Consider the following 10,920-nt stretch of genomic DNA (forward strand, 5'->3'; position numbering starts at 1 on the left):
ACTAGCCACCCAGTCACTACCCCCACCCCTCACCACACTAGCCACCCAGTCACTACCCCCACCCCTCACCACACTATCCAGCAGTGGCAGAGGTGGATCTATGCGTCCCAAACTTCAACCCTCTGTAGATACAGAGGTCCTAACATCACTCAACAACAATGGATGCACTTTATCCGATAATTACAGCATCAACCAAAATATCGAAGTGGGGTGGGGGTGGTGGAGGAGTGTGTTGGTGGTGGGGGTGTTGGCTTCGTCCTTCGTTGCCCCCCCGGACTGGTGGCCTGAGAGGTGGCGAGTGCGGGGGGCTTGTGCCGTGGCTACACAGCGGCGAGCTCCTGCAGGCCAGGGGTGGTGGCGGCGGCGGGCGAGAGCTGAGCGAGCGAGACGTGGCGGTGTCGCGGTGCCGTCCCCCGCTCGTCCAACTCGAGCAGCGAGGCGAGCGCCACCTCGCTCTGGAGGAATCTCGCCGCCACGGCCGCCCGCTCTCCTCCCCAGACCTCTTCCTCCTCCCGCTGCTGCTGCTGCCGCTGCTTCACGTCGACGTCGGCCGTCGAGTGGCGGCAACGACAACAGCGGTGGGCTCGTCGCGCCGCGATGCCCTCGCCAAACTCCGCCTGCGTCTCGCAGCAGCAGCGGCGTCCCGGCCCGTCCGTGAACTCCGCACGGGCTCCCGCACAGCAGAGCTCCCTGCGACCGCACGGACCTTGCCGGGCCGGGCAGCAGGCGGCGGCGGCGGCGTCGTCGGCGGCGGCGGCGGCAGCGGTGGGGTGGTTCGCGCGAGCACAATCGTAACCGCTCGGGGCGAAACCGCGGTGGCTGACGGCGAGCGCGTCCGCCGTCCGGTGTCGCGCCTGGCGCTTGTACTTCATGCGCCGGTTCTGGAACCAGACCTTGACCTGGCGCTCGCTGAGGCGGAGCAGCGAGGAGATCTCGAGGCGCTGGGGCCGCCGGAGGTACCTGTTGAAGTGGAACTCCTTCTCGAGCTCGAGCAGCTGCGCGCTGCTGTAGGCGCTGCGCAGCCTCCGCGTCGTCGAGTCTCCGTCGGGAGGAGTCGCGCAGAGGTCTGTGGGAGGGGGGGGGGGGGAGAAAAAGGGTGATCGTCCGAAACGTCAGCGGCCGTCGAGGTGACTTTCTGCTTGAGGCAGGCACTGGTGCTCGTTAGTACCTGACGACGGTTGCTTGTGTTGCAATCGAAGCGTCGTATTCTATTATTTAATTTATTTTATTTCTACGTCACTTCACCGAAAGAACCAAAGATTAATTCCTGCAGCCACGAAAGCTTCAGATCATGTATTGTCTTTTAAAAATGAATTTCTTCACAAAGGGTTAATAATTAATAATAATAATAATTATTCATTGCTGGCTCTGCGACCCTGACCGCAACATCTGTGACAAAAGAGCTTCATAGCTCATCCGATTCCTCCGGGATCCACACAAGAAGCTGATTCTGCTGCCAGGGCTGTGATTGGCTACCACCGTGACACAGGGGATGGAGCCGGGAGCCACGTGGTTGTGGTGGTTGTGGTGGTGGTGGTGGTTGTGGTGGTTGTGGTGGTGGTGGTTGTGGTGGTGGTGGTCGTGATGTTGGTTGTGGTGGTTGTGGTGGTTGTGGTGGTTGTGGTGGTGGTGGTGGTTGTGGTGGTTGTGGTGGTTGTGGTGGTGGTGGTTGTGGTGGTTGTGGTGGTGGTGATGGTTGTGGTGGTTGTGGTGGTGTCCTGTCGCTCGCTTAGGACCGGGGTCTGCTTGGCTGCAGAACTCGGGAGTAATGCTCGTGGAGGACCTCATCAGATTCAGAATATTTATTTTATACTGGAGGCAATAAAGCTATTTTTCCACAGACGTCCAGCTGGGAGCAGGATAGAACGTTACAATACAAAGGCACGATGGGAATTTAAAGTTTAGGAAAGGTAAGAAAATCACTTTAAAATATTAAAATAGAACTAGACATTTTGATAACAAAAAACTTAACTACACATATTTGGACCATCTTATTTGACAGGTACTATTCTACTTTACCGAGTGTTGACATCCCCAGCGTTTAACAGTACTCTCCTTTTTGTATTTGGATTGTCAACCAACACCGGGTACGACTTGTACAACTATTGTTCTCTTTTAGCCCCGCCCACCCCCCCCAACACGTTCCATTCATTGGCTACCACATTCAGATAAGCCCCTCCCCTTCCCCCCTCAATTTGTATTTAAGAGCTCGTCTCTTGGAATTTTGCATCACTGGATATAGTAAATTTAGCTGTGACGGTCCCACCTGATGACGGAGACTTGTGTTGCCTCCGAAACGTCGTGATTTATAATTTTTATTTCTATTATTATTTCTATAATTTGTATTATTATTTATTTTTACCTACGTGGCTTTACCGAAAAAACCTAAGAGTATGAATCCTTGCAGTCACGAAAGCTTCAAATCTAGAATTAAACATTTTGATTTCAAATTTTCTTGCTGTGGTTTTCACACCTGATGATGATTGCTTGTGTTGCAGTCGAAACGTCGTGAGAATATTATTGTTTAATGTTTTTATTATTTTATTATTTCCCTTCTACGTGACTTTACCGAAAGAACCAAGAATATAAAAAACTAAACATATATTATTTTAACTCACCAGATAAAGCTCACTTGAGGTATTAACTTATTTCTCGTAAGCGACCTGCCCACAAATGATGGCTCAACAAAGTGGCTCATTCATCATGTCGGGCCAACTCTGAACACCCAACATCTCGAGGCACCAGCATCACTCCGAGCACGAATACCGCCACGGTGGCTAGGAGATGTTATCTCCCTCGCCTGGTGTGCAGGAGGTCGTGGGTTCGATCCTGACCCTGACACCTGCTGCTGTATTTTTGGAGTTTTGCGTGTCTCTCTCTCTCTGTCTCTCCCTGTGGTCGCGTGGATTTGTCTCCGGGTCCTCCGGTTTGTCCCCTCCACATTTAGAATCGACGTCGCGCGTTTGAAGAGTGTTTGACTGCGATACGGTTCCACGTGACCAGCCACTTCGTTGAGCTGTCATTTGTGGCTAGGTCGCTTTTGAAAATGAGCTAAATCGTTAAGTGGGCCTTACCTTTCGATTTAAAGCGTTCGTGACTGCAGGGATTCACCTTCTTGGTTCTTTCGGTAAAGTCACGTAGAAGGGAAATAATAAAATAATAAAACATAATAAAATACAATTCGCCACAACGCAAGCAGCCGTCCTCAGGTGAAGAACAGGTCTGTTAGACGCTGTCTTTCCGACAGACCTGTTCTGTCTTTCCGACAGACCTGTTCTTCACATGAGGACGGCTGCTTGCGTTGTGGCCGAAACCCGACACAGTCAAACACATGGGACTGTCAGGCGTAACAAGAGTTTACTTGCGGTTAAGTTGACTAATAGGCTGTGTATGTCTATTGTAATGTTTGTGAGTCTATGGGTCTCTGTGTATGTCTATTGTAATGTATGTGAGTCTATGGGTCTCTGTGTATGTCTATTGTAATGTATGTAAGTCTATGGGTCTCTGTGTATGTCTATTGTAATGTATGTGAGTATAGGGGTCTCTGTGTATGTCTATTGTAATGTATATGAGTCTATGGGTCTCTGTGCATGTCTATTGTAATCTATCTGAGTCTATGGGTCTCTGTCTATTGGTCTGTATGTGAATCTGTGGCTCTCTGTGTTTGTTGGTCTCGATGTGACTCTGTGGGTCTCTACGTATGCCTATTGTGCTCTACATACCTCCATAGGTCTCTTTGTAATTCTCGGGGTCTATGTTTGCATATTGGTCTCTCTGTACGACTCTACGGATCTCTATGAATGTATATCGAATAAAGTTCTTTGGGTTCCCCAATGTAACTAATGCCGTGGGGAGGGGGGGGGGTAGTTTCCTGCTCGTGCTAATTTTCTTTTTTAAAGAGACCCAAAGTCTCCTTTGAAAACACAGCCTTCTGTCCTCAGTGGCCTCTTACCTGGTACGAAAGGTCATCCATCTCTCTCTCTCTCTAGCTCTCTGCTCCACGCGGCATCCCCCCCTCTCTCTCTTGCCCGTCCCTGTCTGTCTCTCGTGTTTATCTATCTATCTATCTGTGTCTTCGTCGCTCACTGCTGCCCACAAAAGTAATACCCCCTTTTGTTTCGAGGGGTGGGCGAACATCGCCGCTGAGGATGATTAATACGAGGTGCAGGGCACAACGGATGAACTTCTGTCGGGAGTGAAATAGCTCAGTGCACGCTACGCCTCGTTCACACATCCGTCCATCCACGTGAAATATACACACACGTTGTATATATATATAAACATTTATTTTTAAATCCTTTATATTAAGTTCACTTGCTTGCTTGCACGCTTACGACCGTGCAAATCTTTCGGTCGTTTTTTAACCCACTTCCCATGATCCAATCGAGCTGACATTTTGCACACAGACTCGTTGTGCGTGACAATTAATTTTGGTGAAATTTTTTCCCCAAAATTTTACACTTTTTTGGAAAAGAAAAAAGATATTTAATTACCAATTGCTTAATGGTGGCAGGCAATCATCTGACCCATAGGTGGCAGCCATCTCAAGCCATAGGACGAGAAGACTCTAGCCGCCACGCATATAAAGGATGTATAGTGAAAAACTTTGTTTTTACGGGTTAATTTTGTGTGTGTTTGTTTCGACCGCGTGGTGTATCAGCAGCGAGCAGAACTGCGGGTGTCTCGTATGGTTCGCTTGAATCAGTGGTGGTGGATGTCGAGATTCATGGTTATATATTAACGCGATCTAACCTGACAAACAAAACAAAACTCCCCTCCCTGTATTAGGGATGATATCGGTCGCGACAGCCTACGACTCCTGCTACTACTTAAACGGATGTCGAGTTGTTTACAGGCAAGGATCCCTGATTGTGATGATGATGATCCTCATTCATTGTGACTACAGGCAAAGAGAGAGAGAGAGACACACACAGAGCCCATCATAGAGTAACTGCAAGCATACGTACACGCATGTATACATGCGTGTACGTATACTCTCCTCTGTGTACGTGCTTCATTTAACCGTCGCTTGCCAGTTATTTTATCTCCGTATTATTCCGTCGTGCTGTTCGGGTTGACGAGCCGTTGTTGTCGTCGTTGTTGTTGAGCATGTGTAAGGTCGCACTTGTTACACGCAGAGCGCTCGACACAAACCCAACCACAGTAGCTTTGCCGATCTCGACAAGCAGCGACAACCACCGTCACGACAACCCCCGCTCATCCTCGCAACAGCAGCAACAGCAGCAACAGCAGCAGCTGCAGCAGCGGCAGCTGCAGCGGCTGCAGCGGCAGCAGCAACAGCAGCAACGGCGGCGGCTTTCGGCTGCTCGCCGTCGAACAAAGGCGGCGGTCACCGCATCGCGCGCCGGCTTTCAGACGCGCTTCTGGGGCCGTCTGGAACGCCCTCTTCCTCCTTGCGAAAATACGAGGAAGCCACCGGGAGCGGTGGCGCGTTTGAATCTCGATTGAGAACTCATTTCTTTAGAAGTGCCTTTTGTGTTCAGTCTGTTAGGCCTTCTTCCCCCGCACCTCCGATTAGCACGGTTGGCTGCGTACGGCGCGAAAGAAGTTCAACGTACATACACGTGTCAACATCGTCACGAGAGACAAAGGCGGCCGGGCGTGGTGCTGGCCACCCTCCCCCGCTTGTGCCGTGTCGGAATTCATAGGTGCTCGCTAACAGCGCTTGCCCGCAAAAAAGTCTGTTAAGGCTACACGGAAGGGGGGAGGGTGATCTTTGTATTTGTGGTTGAGCGAGTGTGTGTGGTTGAGTGTGTGTGGTTGAGTGAGTGTGTGTGTGGTTGAGTGAGTGAGTGTGGTTGAGTGTGTGTGGTCGAGTGAGTCTGTGTGGTTGAGTGAGTGTGTGTGTTTGAGTGAGTGTGTGGTTGAGTGAGTGTGTGTGTGGGTGAGTGTGTGTGTGTGGTTGAGTGAGTGTGTGTGTGGTTGAGTGAGTGTGTGTGGTTGAGCGAGTGTGTGGTTGAGTGACTGTGTGTGTGGTTGAGTGAGTGTGTGTGTGGTTGAGTGAGTGTGTGTGTGGTTGAGTGTGTGTGTGTGTGGTTGAGTGAGTGTGTGAGTGTGGTTGAGTGAGTGTGTGTGGTTGAGTGAGTGTGTGTGGTTGAGTGAGTGTGTGTGGTTGAGTGAGTGTGTGGTTGAGTGAGTGTGTGTGTGTGGTTGAGTGAGTGTGTGTGTGGTTCAGTGTGTGTGTGTGGTTGAGTGTGTGTGTGTGGTTGAGTGAGTGTGTGAGTGTGGTTGAGTGAGTGTGTGTGGTTGAGTGAGTGTGTGTGTGGTTGAGTGTGTGTATGTGGTTGAGTGAGTGTGTGTGTGGTTCAGTGTGTGTGTGTGGTTGAGTGTGTGTGGTTGAGTGTGTGTGTGGTTGAGTGTGTGTGGTTCAGTGAGTGTGTGTGTGGTTGAGTGTGTGTGTGTGGTTGAGTGTGTGTGCATGTGGTTGAGTGTGTGTGTGTGGTTGAGTGTGTGGTTATACAGAGCGTGACAGCTGTGGAGGAGTGATGGATCTGAAGAAAATACAAACCATGTCCCTCCTCCTACACCTCCTCCTCCTCCACACACACGCGCGCACCGGGCAGTGATCACAATCATACTTCAGTTCTGTCCCTTCTACCATCCATATGTCTATTGCCTCATTCTATATCCTGCCCCACCTCCCTATATTCTACTACGGCCTCTCTCCCTGTCGCTCTGTCTCCCGCATAGGCGCACCGTGCAACAGACATTCGCGGACGTTGTCTTTAGCCGTCAGCACTTTAGCACGAGCGTCAAACGCCTTCGTCGACGTCGGGATAAGTGTACAGAGGAGGTTACATCGGCAGGCGCGATATTGTTTGTGCGGCACGTTGAACTTCCTTTGCACCGTCACGAGCTGGATTGGTCGAACGTACTCGTGGTTAGTGGGATGCACTTGAAAAAAACATAAAGAGTCTTCGGAAGGCGGGCGATGCGGTGACCCCCTTTCTGCTGCGTCTTAATTGATGCACATGATGTTGCAAATGAGTTCTATGCAAATCGTGTATGCGCGTTGGACTTCTTTCGCACCGTACATAGCTAACCCCGCTCATCGGAGGTTCGGGGGAAGGACAACAAACTAAACACACACGCAAAAAAACAGTTCCTAAAGAAACGAGTTTGCCAATCTAGATGATGATTTTTAAAGCGCATAGTTCCGGTGGCTTTCTCATATCGGAAGGCGGAAGAACGTTCCAGACGGCCGTAGAAGCGCGTCTGAAAGCGCCGCCTTTGTTCGATGGCGAGCAGCAAAACGTCGCTGCTGCTGCTGCTGCGAGAATGAGCGGTCATGAAACAGAGGAATGTGAACAATCAGTGTGGATGTGTTGCACGTGTCTGCGTGTGATTGTATGTGCGGAGCACCTAGCCTGGCACAAGCGCCGTGGTGACGTCCCCGCCACTTAGTGGTGAACGGTGGCTCTTGCCGTTTCATATATTCATGAGATGTATGTGTATGAGCTGTGTGTGTGAGCTGTATGTGTGTGTGTATTAGCTGTATGTGTATGATCTGTATGTGTGTGTATGAGCTGTATGTGTGTATGAGCTGTATGGCTGTGTATGAACTGTATGTGTGTGTGTATGAACTGTATGAGTGTGTGTGTGTGTGTATGTATGAGCTGTGTGTGTGTATGTGAGCTGTGTGTGTGAGCTGTAGATGTGTTTGTGTGTATGAGCTGTATGTGTGTGTGTGTGAGCTGTATGTGTGTGTGTGAGCTGTAGATGTGTGTGTATGTATGTATGTATGAGCTGTGTGTATGAGCTGTATGTGTGTGTGTATGAGCTGTGTGTATGAGCTGTATGACTGTGTATGAACTGTATCTGTGTTGTGTGTATGTATGAGCTGTAAGTGTGTGTGTATGAGCTGTATGTGTGTGCATGAGCTGTGTGTGTATGTGAGCTGTAAATGTGTATGTGTGTGCATGAGCTGTACGTGTGTGTGTATGTGTGTGTATGAGCTGTGTGTGTATGAGCTGTATGTGTGTATGTATGTGTGTGTATGAGCTGTGTGTGTATGAGCTGTGTGTGTATGAGCTGTATGTGTGAGCTGTATGTGTGTATGTATGTGTGTGTATGAGCTGTGTGTGCATGAGCTGTGTGTGTGTGTATGAGCTGTATGGGTGTATGTGTGTGCATGAGCTGTGTGTGTATGAGCTGTATGTGTGTATGTGTGTGTATGAGCTGTATGTGTGTATGTGTGTGTATGAGCTGTGTGTGTATGAGCTGTGTGTGTGTGTATGTATGTGTGTGTGTATGTATGTGTGTATGTGTGTGTGTATGTGTATGTGTGTGTATGAGCTGTATGTGTGTATGTGTGTGTATGAGCTGTGTGTGTATGAGCTGTGGTTATGTGTGTATGTATGTATGTGTGTATGTATGTGTGTATGTATGTGTGTATGTGTGTGTATGAGCTGTGTGTGTGTATGTATGTGTGTGTGTATGTGTGTATGTGTATGTGTGTGTATGAGCTGTATGTGTATGAGCTGTGTGTGTGTGTGTGTATGTGTGTGTGTGTATGTATGTGTGTATGTGTGTGTATGTGTATGTGTGTGTATGAGCTGTATGTGTGTATGTGTGTGTATGAGCTGTGTGTGTATGTGTGTGTGTGTGTATGTGTGTATGTATGTATGTGTATGTGTGTGTATGAGCTGTGTGTGTATGAGCTGTGTGTATGTGTGTATGTATGTGTGTGTGTGTATGTGTGTATGTATGTGTGTGTATGTGTATGTGTGTGTATGAGCTGTGTGTGTATGAGCTGTGTGTATGTGTGTATGTATGTGTGTGCACGTCCATTGCCCTTACCGTGACCTCCTCCATCCCCGCTCCGCTCCGCTCGCTCTGCAGCTGCGATCATCCCGCGCGATTTCTTCCCTCCGCACTTCTTCGCTCGCATCCACGGGTAACCACCTCCACCACCACCTCCACCATCACCACCTCCACCACCTCCACCATCACCACCACCGCCAGCCTCCTCCGCGCGAGTCGCGTTCTCCCCGCAACGTTTTCCAAAATCTTCTTTCGCGTGGCGACGGCGGCGGCGTCGGCATCGCCGACGTTGGCGTGAAGACGTCAACGACGACGTTGACGATGTTGTCTGGAGCGAAGGAGGTGATGGAAAAGGAGGATGATGATGATGCTGTTGATGATGCTGTTGTTGCTGTTGTTGCGGAGGAGGATGGAGAAGAGGTGGCGGTTGAGGATGAAAGTGTTCGCGAGGAGGAGGAGGAGGATGAGTAGGAGGTGGTGGAGGAGTGATTGATGATGATGGCGGCATCGCGGGGGGTATCGGAGTGAAACATTCGGCCAGAGTCGGCGTGCTGTTGATGAATCCAACCTCCGTCTCGTACGCGGGGTGACAGCAGCAGCTCATTGCTCGTTGCGTGCGCTAAGGCCTCGCACGCTCTCAAACCACCACCACCTCCCCCCCTTTGTCACAGGGCGACAACAAAAAACGTGGCCAGTCGCTGCCTCTAAGTCCGCCAGTTGTCGGTGGCAGGGTCGCGGTGGAACGCAAAGCGCTGGGGGGGGGGGAGAGATGCAGTCCACTGGCGATGGGGTTTGTGGAACTTCTTCGATGGTTCTGTGGAACTTCTTGGATGGGTTTGTGGAGCTTCGAGAGTTTGTGGAACTTGTTGGATGGGTTTGTGGGATTTCTTCCAGGGGTTGTGGAACTTGGATGCGACCACGCAGTCGTTGAACAGCAACGAGAAGGTTTGTTCAACTGTCCGGTCGTTGTTGTTGTTGGGTGATCGTTGACTGTTGTGCGACTGGTGTGCCTATTGTGCGGCTGTTACGACGACTGTTGTTGCGTCACTTGCTGTGTCGTCGCATCTAAAAGTCAATATGTACGACTTAACAAACAAGCTTGCTGTACAAGTTGCACGTATGTGTTTGCATGTGTGTACATGTGTGTATCTATGGATGTATGCGTCTCGCTGTTGTGTGCGTGTGTGTGAATGAGTTGTGAGTTTGTGAATTCGCGTGCGTATTTTTACGTATGTACATGTGTGTGTGTGTGTCTTTGTATATTGTACCTCTGTACAACCCTCGCCCCAACAGTCTGCTAAATGTTATTCGGGAGATATTTGTCTATGTAGCTATGTGTGTACTATGTATGCATGCGCGCGTGTGTTATTGTGCATGAATATATACATGTGCTCAGATTGTGTGAATGTATATATTACGTGGTGTGCATACCCATCGTGTATGTATCGCGCGTGCACACAGATGTGTGTGGTGTATGCGTGCTGCAGTTTGTGTGTGAATACACGTGTGTGTGTGTGTGTATTTGTAGTACCACTTAAAACGTGTGTGTGTGTGCGAATGTGTTTACGCGTACGTGCCGTGTGCACAACCTACACTATACGGGCACGTGTGTACATGTGAACTGTGTTCGTGAGTACGCGATCATATTTACGCACTTTATCTGTCGTAGGTAATGTACGCATATGTGCATGCTATAATTGCTGTATAATTCTGTGGTGTGTGCGTTATTAACATGATGCGCATGTGAAAAGGAATATATTTGTATGCATTTGTATCTTAAAATATTGTGACCTGCACATATAGTATTTGCAGATTATATAGAACTATTGTGTGTAGGACTACTGCATATATATGAGTATGTATATGATATTTAAATAAATGTTTAAAAAACCTATTATACTACATGATAACATGCATACGTGAATATTACTAATATCCGAACGCGTATGATGGCATGTATACACACGACACTTAACGAAATAATTATGGAACACACATGTGGCGACATACATATATGTAAATGGAACATGTGAACCTACAACGCATTCCAAAGACAAAGGTGCCCCTGTAGTATTTTTGTTCCAGGATGCTGTGGGCAAGTGCTGTTTGCGAGCACCTATCACGGCCGGACCGGCG

General features: G+C 49.2%; 1 protein-coding gene across 1 annotated transcript; it reads right to left on the reverse strand.

Moving 5' to 3' along the window:
* Positions 1 to 224: 224 nt before the first annotated feature.
* LOC144729116 (uncharacterized) lies at positions 225 to 9,452 on the reverse strand. The gene is made up of 2 exons (XM_078609077.1): positions 8,821 to 9,452; positions 225 to 1,066 (listed from the first exon to the last, which is right to left on the reverse strand). Exons 1-2 carry the CDS (start codon positions 9,386 to 9,388, stop codon positions 321 to 323), a joined length of 1,314 nt encoding a protein of 437 aa, XP_078465203.1. The 5' UTR covers positions 9,389 to 9,452; the 3' UTR covers positions 225 to 320.
* Between the last annotated feature and the right edge of the window lie 1,468 nt (positions 9,453 to 10,920).

This window comes from Lampetra planeri, chromosome 31, assembly GCF_965212315.1.
Source record: "Lampetra planeri chromosome 31, kcLamPlan1.2.h2, whole genome shotgun sequence".
Taxonomy (NCBI): Eukaryota; Metazoa; Chordata; class Hyperoartia; order Petromyzontiformes; family Petromyzontidae; genus Lampetra; species Lampetra planeri.

Excerpts from the sequence above, each read along its gene's own strand:
- LOC144729116 (XM_078609077.1), bottom strand. The coding sequence starts at position 9,388 with ATGAGCTGCTGCTGTCACCCCGCGTACGAGACGGAGGTTGGATTCATC. Across the intron at positions 1,067-8,820 it reads CGGGGATGGAGGAGGTCACG|ACCTCTGCGCGACTCCTCCC; the intron begins GTAAGGGCAATG and ends CCCCTCCCACAG.